General features: G+C 40.4%; 2 protein-coding genes across 7 annotated transcripts in view; both read right to left on the bottom strand.

Annotated features, from left to right (window-relative positions):
- Positions 1 to 2803: 2803 nt before the first annotated feature.
- Positions 2804 to 8092, bottom strand: yy1b (YY1 transcription factor b). Of its 2 annotated transcripts, none has more exons than XM_026142957.1 (5): positions 7325 to 8092; positions 5983 to 6145; positions 4854 to 4914; positions 4272 to 4430; positions 2804 to 3946 (listed from the first exon to the last, which is right to left on the bottom strand). In XM_026142957.1, the coding sequence occupies exons 1-5, from the start codon at positions 7869 to 7871 to the stop codon at positions 3764 to 3766; spliced, it is 1113 nt and encodes a 370-aa protein (XP_025998742.1). In that variant the 5' UTR covers positions 7872 to 8092; the 3' UTR covers positions 2804 to 3763. The 2 variants fall into 2 exon arrangements, with proteins under 2 accessions (XP_025998742.1, XP_025998743.1); XM_026142958.1 differs by having other exon boundaries at positions 5983 to 6133; positions 7325 to 8091.
- Positions 8093 to 9815: 1723 nt separating this feature from the next.
- Positions 9816 to 17109, bottom strand: part of evlb (Enah/Vasp-like b) — a 49146-nt gene continuing 41852 nt past the window's right edge. For 4 of the 5 annotated variants that reach the window (XM_026142443.1, XM_026142440.1, XM_026142442.1 and 1 more), the window contains exons 5-13: positions 14670 to 14740; positions 14244 to 14491; positions 13982 to 14079; positions 13789 to 13828; positions 13374 to 13425; positions 12409 to 12466; positions 12263 to 12323; positions 12087 to 12144; positions 9816 to 10445 (exon numbers count right to left, since the gene is read on the bottom strand). In XM_026142443.1, the coding sequence (XP_025998228.1) occupies positions 10408 to 10445; positions 12087 to 12144; positions 12263 to 12323; positions 12409 to 12466; positions 13374 to 13425; positions 13789 to 13828; positions 13982 to 14079; positions 14244 to 14491; positions 14670 to 14740 (724 nt within the window). In that variant the 3' untranslated portion in view covers positions 9816 to 10407. The remainder of the gene's footprint in view (positions 10446 to 12086; positions 12145 to 12262; positions 12324 to 12408; positions 12467 to 13373; positions 13426 to 13788; positions 13829 to 13981; positions 14080 to 14243; positions 14492 to 14669; positions 14741 to 17109) is intronic. The other variant, XM_026142441.1, reaches the window with a different exon arrangement.

The raw sequence follows: 17109 nt of genomic DNA, 5'->3' as shown, positions 1-17109 counted from the left end.
CTCTATTTGTGCAATCTTTCCCATGCCACTGACTCCACTGCAGGAGATTTCCACCTCCATGCTTAACTCAAAAAAATTATAATTTTTCCCATCAAATGCTGCTCCATTTTTTTTCCTTCCAACGAATCTTTGATGATTGAGGCCACAAAAACCAGTATAAACTTTATGTGTCCATGGCGTGTTGCTTTAAGAATGACTCTGAAATATTCAGCCGTTGACTCGAACACTTCTACATGAAGCCTGCTTGTGCAAGTAAAACCACTTTCTGCATCAGCTAATCCTACCTGCAATGACATTTTGTGTTGATATCTTTTTATAGGTTTACCTACTTTGGAACTATCTGTTACACACCTTTCAGATTTTGAGTCATCTGCATAGAGGATCATGTGGTTGCTAAATATTAAGAGTCACAAATCACTTAAAGCCCAGTAAGTCAAAGAGGTGCTTCAAGATTTTATTGATTTTCTTCCCACATACTAATATTTTCCATCATTTTTCTTTCACTTATCCATTTCAGGGTCGTGGGAGGCTGGAACCTAACCCAGCTGTCATAGAGCGAGAGGTGGGGTGCACCTCTCGCTCTATGACAGGGTCACATGGCCACAGAGACACACAGTCATGCTCATATTCGCAGGCCTATGCCCTCCATAACTGTGGCAGGATGCCAGAGTACCAGGAGAGGATTCACACAAACATGGGAAGGACCTTCTTGCTGTTATATCCACCCCACTAATGTTTTATCCTATGTTTATATTAGTATTTATTCATTTTTTATGGTAGAATAAAAACGACATGTAGAGGCATGAAGCCAAACCACTGGTTTAACGGAGAGAAGTGGGGAAAGGTGGGTCATAAGACACTTTATTTTGTGCATTTTGGCAAGTGTATACATATGTGTCTGTTATGTTATCCTGAGTCAACACATGTTCTCTTTTTTCTAAGATAAAGAGAGCTTCGGTCCAGTTCAAGTTAAACAGATTTATTGCCTCAACCAGTTCAAAGAATAATTCATGTACACAAATCTCCTTCCGGTTAGAAAACCACAGTCTGCAACAGTTTTCTGTAGCCAACTCCCGGAAGAGAGAACTTAGCCATACACATATTTATAAAAGAGAATGTGCATCTATCTGATTGGTCAAAAACCGTTGAGAAGGGCCGTGGTTTAGACCTTTAGCCCCCCTTATTGGCGGACAGGTTGTTCTCTTCTTCTCCTTCCTCAGTTGCAGCTTCACCTAGTGATGGACACACACACACACACACACACACACACACACACACACACACACACACACACACACACACACACACACACACACATATGCATGCAGCCTGACCTCTTACCTAGTTTCATGCATCTGAGGCATCATCTATCTGTGAGGGCTATTGTTTCTTGACCTTGCTCTGGTTCAATCCTGCATTTCTGCACACAGCCTTCCACCAAGTCTGCACAAAGAACCCTGCATCTTGTGAATCTAAAACTTTTCTACTTAATTTATTTTGAATGCTCAGTAGTGCAATTAACTTTTTTGTTTTTTTGACTAGGGGATAGGACAGGGAGAAAGAATGAAAGAAAGAGAGGGAGAGAAAGAAAAACAGAAGAGAAAACAAACAAAAAAGAGCAACATAATAAATACAACACCATCGCAATAAACTAGCTAACAGTAGATAACAGTAGATACTAAATATTAAATATTATTGTGCAGCACGCAAGATCGACAGCGCATAATGTGCTTTGAGGTAGCAGCTAAGAAAGGTGTAGTTCGTGTCTGTGAACACTCGTGTGTACACCTGTGTGCACACCTGTGTGGATCAGCACGCTTGTATTCAAAAGGTTTCTCCATGTAACAATCTGCCTGGGAGTGTGGGGAGCCGTAGCCCCGTCCCCCAGGGCATGAAGCAGGTATGGAGGAGATCCAGGCCCCAGACATCCAGAGGCCCCAGACTACGAGGACCCGAGGAGGACCACCAAAGGGGCAACCGTGCCACCCTCCTGGGAAGAGCTGAGGAGAGCCCCAAAAGAGAGGTCACCCAGGCAATTAACTATTAAAGAGATCTAAAATTATATTACAGTGCCCATACCATTTGCCAACACAGGTCTTGTAAACCAATAAAACTCTGAATGTGAACCTCCCGTCCTGGTTGACTGGAACCTTTCTTTGTGCTTGATGCCTACACCTGTCCATCACCTGTCCCGGGCGTAACACACCTTCCACCTTTGAGAAAACTGATGATGGACAGTTTAAGACATAAGAATCAGAGCTGACAACTGGGAACGGGCTAACATCAGGCTACTTTGTTGTCTTTTGTTTGGGGGAGTAAACTACATAAATTTCACTTAGAGCACTTTATACTACGTGTCTCATTCACCCATTAACTTTTTTCTATGCTTAAGTGCTTTCTGTCAAACATTTACGCACATTCATACTACTAGTACTGGGTTGGGCTCCCTTTTGCCTTCAGCACTGCCTTAACTTTCATTGCACAGACTCAACAAGGCCACCATGTCTATATACCTAAATGCAATGAGTGATGTGATTGGCTGATTAGGTAGTCACACAAAGGAGCAGTTGGAACAGTGTCAGATAAGCGTATCAGTATTTTAGGACTTAATCACAACTTGTTTTCCACACTTTTGGAGAAAAATCATTTATAACATTGCACCGTCTCCTCCTTTTTCCTTCTGGCTCCCTCTCGGTTATTAACATGGCGCACGGTGCCAGAGGAGATGCTGCGCAGCAGCAGACTGACAGTCACACAAAGTTTGTCACTCTCAAAGAAGACCCACTTTAGTAAAAACTAACTGTGAAGTTCAGAGTTGGAATGACCCATTTTATTGGTGGGCAGGTGAGATACATGTGTGTAAATATGAACAAAGGAAGTTCATGGTTGACGTCTGTACATTACATTCTAACAAAGAAAGTGATGGTCTCGCAGTCAATTCAAAGCACGCTTCAGGTAATTTGACTGTGACAGGCTCTGAGTGAGATCATATTACTTGTTCATCTGTGTAAAGACGGTTCTTAGAAAATATAAAGCAACTCATGACTAAAGTTTAATCGGTTAACACTTTAAATCACACCTCTATCTATGTCTACTGAATTTTAATACAGCCATACAATACAAGTATACAAGGTTATTCTGTGGTTAGAGAAAAATACAACCGAAGAAGGTGTGAAAATGCAAAGATACAGCCGTTTTGTTTTTTTAAACTTTGTATACATGTGAAACAGGTCAAACAAGTCTTGAGGCCTCTTCTTTTGTATCATAGGTACGATCTCTTAATGCAGGAGAAAAAAACCCAAAACAAAACACAATTATACTAAACACAGCCTGAGTCAAGTGTACAATATGCACACTTGAGGGAAATAAAAGCAATGCGACCAAATAAAAATACTAATAGCCCGCTGCTTCTCTGATCACTCCGGTAAAAATAAGTCTCTGATGTTTGTCCATGGGTTCCATCTTCTGGCAGCTGAGTGCCACTGGAGAAACGAAGGGACTGTGCTGGCTGGGGCTTTAGGGAATAGTCACTGCGTTCCTCATCCAATATGACAGCAGAAGAAGAAGAAAGGGGGCTCAGGAAAAACCAGCTGAATTTCAGTGTTCTAAGTCTTTTAATCTGTCAGATTTTTAATATAAATCAATAAGTCTCAAGCTTCTCATTCCATCTTCAAACGAGGTCTCACGTGTGTCGCTAGAATGCTCTTTTTTTTTTCCTTTCTTCTTTTTTCGTCTTCGTGACTCGACGCTGACGGATACGTTCTCATTGGTTATTTTTGGCTTTGGCGTGTGTGAGAATGTGAGACTTTAGGTTGGTTGACTGGGCAAATTTCTTATTGCAGCCGTCGAAAGGGCAGACGTAGGGCCGGTCTCCAGTGTGGATCCGCACGTGCGTGCGCAGGTTGAAGTCCAGAGAAAACCTTTTCCCGCAGCCTTCGAAGGTGCACTGAGGGGAGAGGAGCAGAGGAATGATTAAACAGTGCGCCTTTAAAACCTTCCACAGCAATGGTCTCATTTCAATGAAAATATGCCAGTGTTTATCCAGAATCACTCGTTAAAATCGCTCGAGCAGAAATTGTCTGAAAAGACTTTAAACAATTCCAGCCGGTGTCATTTACCCACCAAAGATAAACTTTTACTGACATTTGGTGGGTGAATCTCATCAGGGAGAAATTACTTAGCCCATTTTCCTTCACTTGAATTAAGCACCCTGCAGTGCTGAGTTTATAAGCTTTATATGGAAAGTCTGTGCGTGTGTGTGTGTGGACAACCTGGAAGGGTTTCTCCCCTGTGTGAACGAGTTGATGGCGCTTGAGCTTGGAGCTCTCAACAAAGGCCTTGCCGCACTCGGCGCAAACGTGCACACGGGGTCCGTGGGTGTGGAGATGCTTCCTCATGGCCGAGTTATCCCTGAACATCTTTGTGCAGCCCTGAAGGAGCGAAGAAGCAGTTAGTAAGGTGCTTTGCAGCAAGGTTCAGGTTTTCTCTGCTAATGCATGCTTAAAGGGAGCTCAGCATTTTCTGCAGTTTCTCTGACACATCTTTAAATTGTGAAAAACAGTGGGATAGAGTAAGAGTGCCCCTATTCTCTCCTGAAGTGATAATGTACTCTTAAAAGCCTCACACTGAAGTAGCAAGCAGCTCACGGAGCGAACAAAACCCATTTACATTAGCTAATTCAGATAAGGCCTGATTGTTCTAGTGCACGCATAAAAATCAATACACTCAAGTGCTTTTAAATAACCTTCAGTGAAATTTCCAATTACACGGAAAGCAACAAAGTGCAAGACTTTTAAACCCATCAGGAGTGATGGCCAGAACAGTGACAAGGAGGGACACATCAATGAACTCACTTTATGAGGGCAAGCTATCGTGCGGGGGGCATCGTCCTCTTTGACTTTCCTGGGTTTCATTCTGCAAATAAAAAAAAATAAAGAAATAAGCTCCTGTGTTATCTACAGGTCCAGGTTACACCAGATTATTGATTAACTTGACTCCTAAAGGACATTTAAACGCATTTAAAAGACACACATAACGAAAACAGCAAGACCAATTACAGGTATACATCTATTTACAAATAAACACTGGTACGCTTAAAGTAAAATCCAACTAATGTAATATTTACAGGCCTTTTAAACACCTTATCATGGTTTTTGAGACACAGAGTCAAAAAAACAACAACAAAAAACTCAACTAAAAGGGACAACTGAAACATCAACAGAGATTAAAACAGACTGATATCAACAGTTAAGTAAACGTCAGCGCACTGATTTCACAGCAATTAGTCTCACCATTATAAACTTCTTAGACCTGGTAAATAATATACCACAGCATTATCATTGTTCTTTGCAAATAAGTAACTAAACTAAACACAAAAAAGAAACAACTCCTTCAGTGTTAACTGTTGCACTGTTTTGATAGAATAAGAAAATCAACTAGACATTGTTAGGCAATAACAAACAATTAATTTAAAAAAAGAAAAACCTCACAAAATGACCCACTGGACACTGAATAGTGCACCACGGGCTTTTGTGATCAATTAATCGTCAATTCATAATAAAACACAATATAATAAGGGTAAACAGAAAGCCTCTCTTTGGTCTGATTTAGTAACAACATCCTAGCTTCTCCAGTAAACACTCTACACATGGCCTAATCCACTTGTGCACAAACATTAAACAGAGAAAATAATCACAAGGCATGTTTGTGTAATACCTGACACAGTTATTAAATCCTAATTACATTTTGTAACCAAACCTTGACATTTTAATTCTTGGGAGGAAAACTAAGGAAAAAAACTCCAGAGTTTAGCAGAGTGCAGCTAAAATTTACCCTGTGTGTTTTTGACCTTTCAGACTCATGGCATTCGTGAGCAGCAGCGGTATTGTTGTGCATATTCATCAGAACTGTGTGGACAGTGTAAACAGGTCTGTTTACAGCTGGGGATGACTGACGCAGGGGTGCTGGCACACACACACTCACCTGGCAAACTCAGCCAGCTGTTTTGGGTCTGAAAGGTCGATCCCCGGGATACCACCAGGGGGCAGCTTCTTCCCCGTCATGTACTCGGAGTAATCCGGAGGAGAGTTCTCCCCAACAATCTGCTCCTCCACCACCGATTCATGGTCAATGTCTTTATTATCATCTAGAAACACATTACAGAGACTGAACCGATAACATATTGGTGTTACCCTGGCTACAAGCCTCAGGAGGCTGGAAACATGTGCCCCCTGGGTTTTTTTTTTAAATATAATTACCCAGGAGAAATGAATATAAAAGCACATATTCACATTAGGGTGTTTACCTGTTATTCACCATATGGCTACCTTTACTTTGCAAACTTTAACTTGTTATTTTTTTCTTAATTCAAATAAGTATCTTGTTTACAATAGTTTTGTTTTCAAGAGATTATGCAAACTGGGAATTAATTCCATGTTTGAAATATGTTAAACAAAAATAATTCAAATGACATAAAACACACAAACACAAAGAGACACTAACACACAAACACATAACAAGATAAGCGTGCAAATAAGATGTGCATGTGTGTAAATGACTCCTACTCACTACCAACCAGCAGAGAGCACTAAAAATAGATGACTGCGGTGTCCACTCAGAAAACATGTAGACAAGTATATTGCTAAAAGTTATTCTGATAAACAGTTCTTTATATAGTTTGTGTAATATAAATCACAGGCACAGATAATATGAGCTCTCGTTTAGCCCATAAAAGCCTTTTATGCGATTATAAATTCCCACCTGCTCAGTATCACTCTGCACCTAGCCTAATGGAGCTAGCCTTATGCAGAAGCAGAGCTGTCTGGTTAACTAGCAGCAACAGCAGCCAGAGCTAACTGCTAAACAGCTCCCGACTCATAATATAAGCGAATATCACACAGTAGACACCTAGGTACTGTATCAGTTGCTTTTGTGCATTTAAAGTGCCACAATTTCGCGGCCTAAAGAGAAGAAAACCCCCCGAAACCCAGCTGCTTCTCTCTCACTCCCCCGAGCACCGCCGCCATCTCTGCCTGGCCACGACTATCGCCATTTTTTCGGGGCCGCCGCCATACTTACTCGTCTCGGGGAATATGGCGGCGCCCAGCAACACCTAAAACATGGCCTCCCTTCAAAACAAAAACATTTCGATATACTACAGCGGGGGTTTGGATCGAAAAATTGTGTTACACGTCGCTTCTCATGGAGGTGCGGCGGAGCACTCCAGGAACTAGTCTGGTGCAGCAGGACAACGCCCTGGTAATGAGGCCTCATGCAACGGCTAACAACGGAGCTGTTAAAACACAGCTAGGCTAAGGTTACTTACCCGATGCCCACATTGTAACAGAAAATTCCCCCTCCAGTGTCTTTATTTGCACCTGCTTCTGTTCCCATTTTCTTCCGCCGGCCTCAGCGCCGCTTAAATAGCTCTTTTTGCCCGCTTTCTTCCCACCAGTGCCGCCTCCTCGTTTCACCCGACCCACTGAGCTCTTCCCAGCCACAGTCACTAAAGTCTGCTCAATATACTCGTCCTCCACCCCAGGAGCCGGCACCGGGATGAGGATCTGGTCCTCAAACCCTCCACCGCCGTCCGTATGCAGATCCGAGTCATCCCCACCGACCACCTCCTCCCGGGTCTGGACTAGGATAACCTCCTGGTGGTGGTGGATCGAGCTGGGGTCGTCCGTGACCAGTGGCTGGAGCGCGATCATGGGTTGCCCGTCGTCGTCGTCGTCGTCGTCATCCCCGCCGACCACCGTGGTCTCGATAGTTTCCACCGGTATCGTCTCTACCTCTATCTCGTGGAGCTCCACAATCTCGGCCGGCATCTCCGAGCCGTCTGTCTCAATGTACAGCGTATCTCCGGATGCCATGTTGAAATTCGCCAGCTTGTCTCTCTCATTCACGCCGTGTTGTGCTCCTTTTAGGACCTCACAAACACACTCACACACCCCCTGCTCTGCTCCTGCCGCTGTCTCTTCTCCCTCTTCGATAACAACTCTCTTCACTCCGTCCCACGCCAGTTCTCGTCGCCACTATCCTCTGTCACAAGGAAACATCGCGAGACTTCACTGAACCCAGCGATAACAGTGCTACTAGCGATAGTGGGGGTTCCCAAAGTTCGTAAACATGAGGTTATACACAGTTTCTGGTTTAGTTGCACAAACAGATGTGACAATTTATTATCATTATTAATAATAATAATAATTTGTGTTGTTATTAATACTATGACAAATGCATAGTTTCACTTGTGCTAATATTACTGCAAATATCTCTGAACCTCACCTGATTTATGCAACATTAATCAAATGATAATTGCTTCTAAAATACAGCAAATCACTGGGTAGAGCGAGGAGATCCCAAATATACTTTAAAAAGGGCAACAAACAAAATAGGCAACTTAAAAAAAATGTGTTTTTGATGGGCATAGGTGATATTTATATTTTTTCCTGGTTTAACTTTATCAACTATACATCACAAATGAATTTTGTTTGTTTGTTTTTTTTAAGTATAAAAAATAACCCAACAAAATAAAATATAAAAATATAAGATATATTGAGATTTCTAGCTCTGTAACCTGTGACCTCAAGCATACATCCAGTCTTGAGCTTCCTGTTTGTATCTGACTAGTGACATCAGGTGTCTTTATATGCTGCTCTGGCCCATCTTCTTCAAGGCTTGATGCGTTGTGTGTTCAGAGATGCTCTTTTGTGCACCGTGGCTGTAACAAGCGGGTGAGTATATGTTTGAGCGATGAGAACAAAGTGGTCCTTCACACCTGCTGGCCTCACTAATCAGAACGTGTCGAGTACAGCGGCTTGGACAGCCGTGGTGTAGCAGCTGGTGCGGTGTTTGCGCTCAGAAGTTATATGAAGTTTTATCAGTGAACAACAACCCTGCAGTTCATGTTGTGTCTTGATGGGCTTTTTATGTGGGTTGATTCATTCTTTTGAAAACACAGCAATATAAACAAAGATGTGAAAATAACTACACAGCTCACTATGAAAGGTTTTAAAAAGCAATCTTCATATAATGATAGTAATAATATTTAGTGAATACTGTATTTTGTAAATGTGGTCTTTAAGGAACACGTCACACTCCAGTGGTTGAATTGTGAATGGTCTCATCACCAAATCATATGTAAAAACTGTATCACATAACTGATCGTTGACTGAATATCTCTGCAGGGGCATTCATTACACAAACAGGCTACACAAATGTGCACTTTAAAAACACACTGAGACTGCACAAAAGCGCTCACATGTGTTTCAGCAGCAGTAATTTATGGCACCTGTTTCAATGACAGCAGACAAAAACTGCAAAGAAGCAAAACAAACACACAAAAGGAAAGAGACCACCTCATTTATCCAAGACGTGTTTTACAGTTTATTTCAATTCATTTTAAACTTCCGTTATATTTTTTTTGTTTTTTGTCGTTGTTCTCAAACCAGGAAGCACTTTGTCGTAAAAGGAGAAAATAAAATGAACAATACTTCACCATATCCTTGCAGCCAATAAACATTTCATTAACAACATGATCACAAATACTCGGGTGTATTTAATTATTTTTATTATTTTCTCTTTTTTTAGTGTTTATTTTTTTGGATTTCATAAGATTGCAATATCCAAAATTTGTGTTTACTCCAACATTGGTTTCAGTTCAAGGTCTGTTTTTTATGTTTTGTCTTGTTTTTTTTCTGCCATGGTTCCACACATAACTGTGAAAAGGATAAAAAATCTTTAAAAAATATTTTATATCAGGTGAAGAGAAAAAAGAGGATGATCTCGCAAATGCATCTAAAAAAAACAAAGAAAACAACAAAATGAAAACAACCGATATAAAATTTAAAACACTGACATAAAGTGATGTGCAATATTATATCCACATTATCATTACTATCATATTCTCATTATTATTTCCTCATTATTACCATTGCCCCTACTACCCTACTACTATTACTCATTACTGACATCACGCTTACAATCATAAGAATGATAGGAATAATAATGAAAGTGACAGTAATGACGATTTAAAAAATCTGTGAAAAAGTAAAGCAATTAAAATCATAGCATCAAATATCCTTTGGACCAAAGACAGAGGAGAGAACTGGGCAAACAAACAGACAAAGAAATGAGAGCAACTGGTGCGAGAGTGCGCCCCATTCACGTATTCCTCTCAGAAACAAACAAATCAAATGTTACACAGACACGTCTGAGGTGTTACAGCAACGTTTGCACCAGTGCTTCAACACCGCAGCTGAACGTGATGAGTAGATGTCACAGTTTGGGCCTCCCGTCCTGACTCCGCCTCCTCCTCCTCTTCTTCTTTAGGGCCCCAGCAGCTGCTGCAGGAGCAATGGTTTGAAAAAAAAGGTGGCTCACGTCTGGGAGGGGGGTCGCGCTGAAAGATTATGTTGTGCTAACTCGACTGAGTTCATGTCTAATGGCTGTAAGGAGAGAGAAAAAAGTGTGTCATATTTGAGAGCTCTACATCATCAGTGTGGTTTATTTTTGCTTCCTGACAAAACTGATGTATACTGTCAGACACATGCAGCGCTACTGTGAGCAATAACCTGCACAAAAATAGCAAAACTGATACAATTCAAAACTCATATGTGCATTAATTTCATTTCTACCTTTTTAAATTAGTTTTTTAATTTGTTAAGCTTAAAATATTAGTACAGGTTACATTTCCCAACACATCTTCACCACTGGACACCTTTACACATCTTTGAGTAAATCTGATCATTTTCTACTCATCCTGTGTTGTTGCTCTTGCACAGCTACACTACAGACTTTAACACTTTAACATTGCCAAACAAAGTAAAACATAAAAAGTTACTTAGTGATTTTACTTACATCAATATATTTTTTGAATGTAATTATTCTGTGGGATATTTCACCATTGTTATTATTGTGAATACTTTGGCCTATTTGTGTACTGAATGCCATATGTAGTGGATTTTTAGATAGTTAAACTAACAGAAGAAGCTGCTCTCAGCTGCTCTTTTATTCCTAAAAACACAGAAGCCAGTGTTTATTCAATTACCATTATTATGTTGTATTTTTGCTAGGTTTTTATTACAATGCTTTATATGATATACAATGATATGGTACTTGTATAGAATTGTTTTTGGTATGTTAATGTATTGATAATCTGCTTATTAGTTTTAGTCTTAATTTTGTTTGTAATTCATGAGAAAAATGAAGAAGTTAATTAAGAAGTTGCAGAATAGATTCTGCTATACAGACACAAGAAGTTTTTTTTTTTTTTTGTTTACCACGGACACATCAAAGCTGTGAAAAAAAATTGCCGCAAAGTCTCCTGATACTAAAACTATTTTATTTTTCCTCTGTATCTTATTTTATTTTGTAAGTACAGTAGTAGTTCATAAGTAGTTTTGTAAGTACAGAATACGATTTCAGCTAATTTTTCCCCACTTAACTAAAATTAATTTTCTTTGCCTCCAGTTTAAATTTTCACTTAATCTTAGTATACTATAATAATCTTATAGCCAACATACCTTCAATCTGTCATGCATGTGTTCTTACATTGTACTTAGAAAACCTTTTAGTTAATCAACACTGTTATTGTCTACTGAGACTTTTATTATAACATTCTCTAGATATTATTTAATAAATGTGCTGATGTCACTAAATGTCAAATGTTAAATATTATGCATGTAGGCTATTTAAGAGTTGATGTGCAATTTAGCAATGTATATCCTCTTGGTGAGCAATGGTAAACTTATTGGGATAATATTAAACAGATTAGCACATAACGACAACAAAAATAGTACTAATAGTTATTATTATTATTATTATTATAATGTCTTAAAGGGATTCATCTTTTTCTTGTGCAAGTAACAAATTCAAATATTCATGATACTGCTTTTGTAGAGTTTGATGTTTTAAATCCATTTGTACTTTTCTGTGAATCTAGTGCAACCTAGTGGTTACACATGTGTATAACTATCAAACTCCCACAATTCCGCTGGATAGGCTTCCTTTTAAATATTCATTAACATGAATTAGGAGAGAGAAAATGATCCTCCTCAGGTTTTCAAGAGAAGATTAAACCAACCTACCATCGATGATTTCGTCCTTCACTTTGTGCAATTCACGAAACACCTCTTCCAATATTTCCTGTTGAAGCACAAACGGGTAACTCGTAAAACATCACCAATTGATTGCTTTACCGTGGAAACGAGCTTATACTTTTAACAAAATAGCAAAACATTTTGCTGGGTAATGCTTTCTTTACCTGTTTCATTCTATCGAGGTCTAACGAGTCTGTGTCGCCACCACTCCCCGCAGGTCGTGCTCTGCGTAACACAAAATAATTCTCTGTCACACTAGCTGTTACTGTATTGCTCCACAGTGACAAACAGCGGGGATTCCCTTTCTCACCTCGACGCCATTGCCCTGTCTGCAGAGTTTGCTCGGTCCCAGGGCTTCTTTGCTCCGTCTAGACGACAAAGGAAAAAGATCAGATAAAAAAACGAGAGAGAAAAAAAGTCATACATGCATTTCTGGATTTATCATTGCTCTGAAATCCCATTTGCTATCAGGATTTTTAAAAACTTGTAATAGTTCTACTATCATGAGAAACGATGATACCACACCTAAATAAAACCAAAATAGCTCCGTGACAATAAAGTGATGTTAAACATGCTGTAATGATTTGTTAGTATCATGTCGATATCAGCACCGTGTTCAGCACCTTCAGTTCTGAAGGCAAAAGGAGATCAAACCCAGTACTGGTGTAACTAATGAAGTGGTGAGTGTCTATTTAAAAACAAAAAAAAACTTAATTCCAAACTTCTGTACATGTTAAAAGTTATTTTTTTCTTTCTCTTAGAAATGTTTGTGGATCTGCTTCTAATATTTTTACTTTTCCATCCCACACCTTTTTCATGTGTTTCAAATGTGGTTTGTAACTGCGTTTAGTCAAAGGAGCTTGCAAAGAAAAGCGTCTGGACTTCTTTAAGTTGCTTGAAGACGTTTCACCTCTCATCCGAGAAGCTTCTTCACCTAGGCTCAGGCGATTAGAGGATCATCAGGGGGTCCTTTCGTCCCTCTGTGGGGGGACACTCCCACTAGGTTTAAATCTGGGACTCCCCACCATATGACCTTAGAACTGAAGAAGCTTCTCGGATGAGAGGTGAAACGTCTTCAAGCAACTTAACCCTGGAGAACCCATGGGGTCAGATCCGACCCCATTGGTTTACTAGGGAAACCATGGGGTCAAATTTGACCCCATGGTTTCTCCAGGGTTAAAGAAGTCCAGACGCTTTTCTTTGCAAGCTCCTTTGACTACAATGACCTGGATGACTGAGAACCTTCACAGACGTAACTGCGTTTAGTTTTCTCACCCGTTGCGTTCTGTCCACTCCGAGTGCTGGGCGACGGAGAATTTGGGTCATCCTAGAGAAGCACAATGAAATCGGTAAGCATCACTCACAATACCACAAATGCTATTATCCTCGTTAGCGAGCCAGCTGTTTGATGCAGAATATTCTGCAAATATCAGTCTCACCTGTGTGAAACCAGGCTTCTTTAATCTGATTTCCTTGTGATTAATGATTATTACTGAGCTTTTATCATCATTTCTCGATGTTTCCATCACAACACAAATGATAACAATGATCATTATCACCCTTATATAATCAGCATCAACATTATCCTGATCCCTGCCTAAACCGTTACCCTAATTATCACCGTAAATCACAGAGCGAGCAGTGCTCAGCTTCATGAATTGCAAACCATCTCCGTTTCGCACACACTTACATTTTGGCTGTCTTCGGGCTTCTCTGAAGCTGCTTTCCTTCTGGAGGAAAGAAGAAGCCTCAAGTGAGAAAAAGGAATTTCATTGAAATTCCAGAATGAGCTAAACAAAAAACTAAAGATTTCAGTGACCAGTTGTATCTAATATAGCAACAGTATGTGAGAGAAAAAGACCTTCGGCCTGTATTGATCTGACCTTCGTGCCAACAGAGCATTCATCTCCTCCATCAGTCCTCCACTCCCCCCACTTGTTCGGTTAGCTTCATTTTTGGCACCTGAAGAGCTGTCATCAGGCTGAAGAAAGCAGAGGAAAAAAAACGACAACTGTGGGTTACTCCCTGATATGTGCAAATCATGAACATTTTAAAGTATGTCAGTCAAATCTGAAGGAGATAATCCAGCTATATCCCGCATGGTTTACAGAAATTTCACCCAAACATCATAAAGTGTTGCCTCACTCTTTGAACACGGCGTAGTTTGGCTCCAGCAATCATAGCCGCAAGACCTGTCGGCGCAGAGGTCTCATCCCCGTGGCTTCCTCCGCCTAAGGGCAGTGGAGGAGGGAGAGGAGGTTGCGGCGCCCCTGCTGACGGTGGCGGCGGGCCTGGCGGTGGTGGAGGAGGAGGTGGGCCGCCCATGATCACCGGTGGAGGTACTACTGGTGGGGCAACGGAGAGCACAGCAGGATGGCCTTGGAAAGGAGAACCTAGAGGAAAAGTGCAGCGAGTGATTGAAACTCAGTCGCTTTGTGCAATATTTATCCGCACTTACACCTGTGCGGGTTCAGATGCACTTAGGCGAAGACGCGGACCATTTTTAAATTGAATGAAAGAACTATTTTTACCAGCTGAACTTTAGCTGACCTGTGCACTTCGTGTGAGTACCTGAGTTGGAGGACCGTCGCTCCCGCTCCATGTGTGCCTGCATCTGCTGCTGCTGTTGCTCCATCATTTGCCTGCAGAGACAAGAAGGATCACAGCTGCTCACTTAATATCAAACATGTCAAATCTTGTCCTAAAATCTGACAATTTACCCACCTACAGGAAAAGTTCAGAAAACCATCGCACAGTAATAGACAGAGAAATGTCCACTTGCCTCAAAGATGCGCTAGGATCGGCATTAGGTTTTGATTTCAAATGTTCCAACTGCTTGATCCAATATTTATCAGATATTAAAGCTCCACATGTTCTTTTGGGATATTTCTTCTTAAGTCATAATCATCGTTTGTGTCAGGTAGTTTCTGTCACAGCCCCTGGGTTTGGAGTTTGGTATTCTTCTATAACATTTAGATTATGGGATGGGTTCTACTATAGTTTCTTTTTTTAAAATTTATTTATAGTTTAGTTTCATGTTTGTTTCATTATCATTCCAGGATTTTGAGTTCCTATTAAGTTTTGTATTCTCATCTACATAATATGCATTTTCTTGTTGGTTTCTATATGATGATGTTTAGTTTTTAAGGATACTTGGTGTTTAGCTATTGTTAAACTGGAAAGGTAGTTTCTGTTAGCGTTTAGAGTTTGTTGCTTATATCTGATTCCCTGTATTTTGGTTTATTTCTCCCACCACCCCCAGTATTGCTGTGTGTGTGTGTATGAGTTAGTTAGTGGCTCAGTATTTAGTTAGTTTCTTCCTGGTTTACTTTGTTAGTTTGTGTCTCTTTTACTTCTCATGTGTAATTACCTTGATTGGTTCCAGCCGTGTCTCATTAACCTGATGTGTCCGCTTCCTATGATTACATAATGTGTGTATAAATAGTCCTTCCCTGCCATTGAGTCTTTGTTAGTGTCTGTCTGTTTTCATTTGGTAACTCTGGGCATAGGAAACAGTGCGTGGCCCAGGTGAGCTCTTTGGAATCACATTGGAAATGAGGCAAAACAACACAAAAAATAGTGTAATTATTTGAAACATGTTTTTCTTTGGAGTTTTAACTAAAAGTCACTACCTTAATTGCTGTTGTTTAGTATAAAGTCTAATGAGACCACTGTACGAACTGCACTCAAGCTCTAGCAGATGGTGAGTTTTTCTCGCATGCTGTCACCGTGAGTCAGAGGTTTGAATTCACATCCCAACATGGTAACACTTAACAAAGATGGACACAAAAACCTGCTTGCTTACTAAAAAAATCGACTCAGAAATACCTGATTTCACAAATAATCCCCCAATAACTTAATTGCTCTGCACTTTCCAGAGGAACAAATGAATTACTACTAAGCATTCACTTTATTTGAGGCAATAGCGAGGTAATGAGGATCCACTGAGATCTGCTTAATAAGACACATGAATGGCTTTGTATTAGTTATTAATTAATGACTCATAAAGAAAGTGAAGAGCTATATTATATTGACAGATAATTATTAAATAATTATTACCCAATGAGCCAGAATTATCTTCCAGCTGGGTCTTTAATAAATAATCATCTACTGTACAGCCCTTGATTAGGGCTAATTATGAAGGTGCTGATGAATGCCTCCTGAACTATCAGATCATTCCTGATTTGTTCTTCACCTGCGTTTTAGTAAGTAAACAAGTTTTTGTGTCTTATATCATGCAGTGTGCCCATCTCCTGCTCCTCATTCATCCAAGCCAACATCACTTTTCTCCTCGATCTTTATCCCACCTATCTCATTACATCTCTGTCTTTGATTTGAGGAGATATGCGATGTGACATCTGAGGCAGCAACCTGTCTGATGTGACAGCAGCGTGCGCACAGCAGGAGCAGAGGTGCTTAGTAAACAACGGTTCTCTGAAATTAATTTGCTTCCGCTGACCAGGACGCAAACGCACGCAATCTCCCCTCACAATCGCAGACATAATCCTTTGTGGCAGAGGAACAGTTCATCCGACATGGGGATCAGACAGAGCCATAATTCCCTTCATATTTGTTCTCTTAAGTACTGGCATTCGGCATTTAGATGAACCAGCAGGCGGAGCTGAAATAAGTTTAAAAACAGCAACAAAGACCTCGTTGTGTCCGAGTCCGTCTCTGAAGTGGAGAGAGGAACAGCAGGCGCAGTGGAAGAAAGGCAAGCCACAGTGTAAACTGTGGAAATGGCCTTAAGGGTCATTTTGAATACTGCTTATCCACTACTTTGTATATTTTAATCTGCCACGATGATTTAGAAAACGGGGACTACTTGTGTTTTAGCCATTACTGTAAAACTTTCAGTCTTTATCATTGTGACCCACTGGAAGGTAGGAGTTATACAGAGGACAGTAAGAGGAGGGGAGGGATGAGTTTTGCTTCAGTTCACAAGAGCCTGTGATCCTTCACTAAAAATATTCTTCTCATGGATGACAAGATACTAATTTTCTCCCACTTT

Source organism: Astatotilapia calliptera, chromosome 15 (genome assembly GCF_900246225.1).
Source record: "Astatotilapia calliptera chromosome 15, fAstCal1.2, whole genome shotgun sequence".
Lineage (NCBI taxonomy): Eukaryota > Metazoa > Chordata > Actinopteri > Cichliformes > Cichlidae > Astatotilapia > Astatotilapia calliptera.
This window is presented reverse-complemented; position numbering and strand designations above follow the sequence as displayed.

Bases quoted from the DNA above. Each gene is read 5' to 3' on its own strand.
- yy1b (XM_026142957.1), bottom strand. From the start codon at position 7,871: ATGGCATCCGGAGATACGCTGTACATTGAGACAGACGGCTCGGAGATG. The intron at 6,146-7,324 runs GTAAGTAACCTT...ATGTGTTTCTAG, and splicing joins TGTTACAATGTGGGCATCGG to ATGATAATAAAGACATTGAC. The intron at 4,431-4,853 runs GTGAGTTCATTG...TCGCTCCTTCAG, and splicing joins CGATAGCTTGCCCTCATAAA to GGCTGCACAAAGATGTTCAG.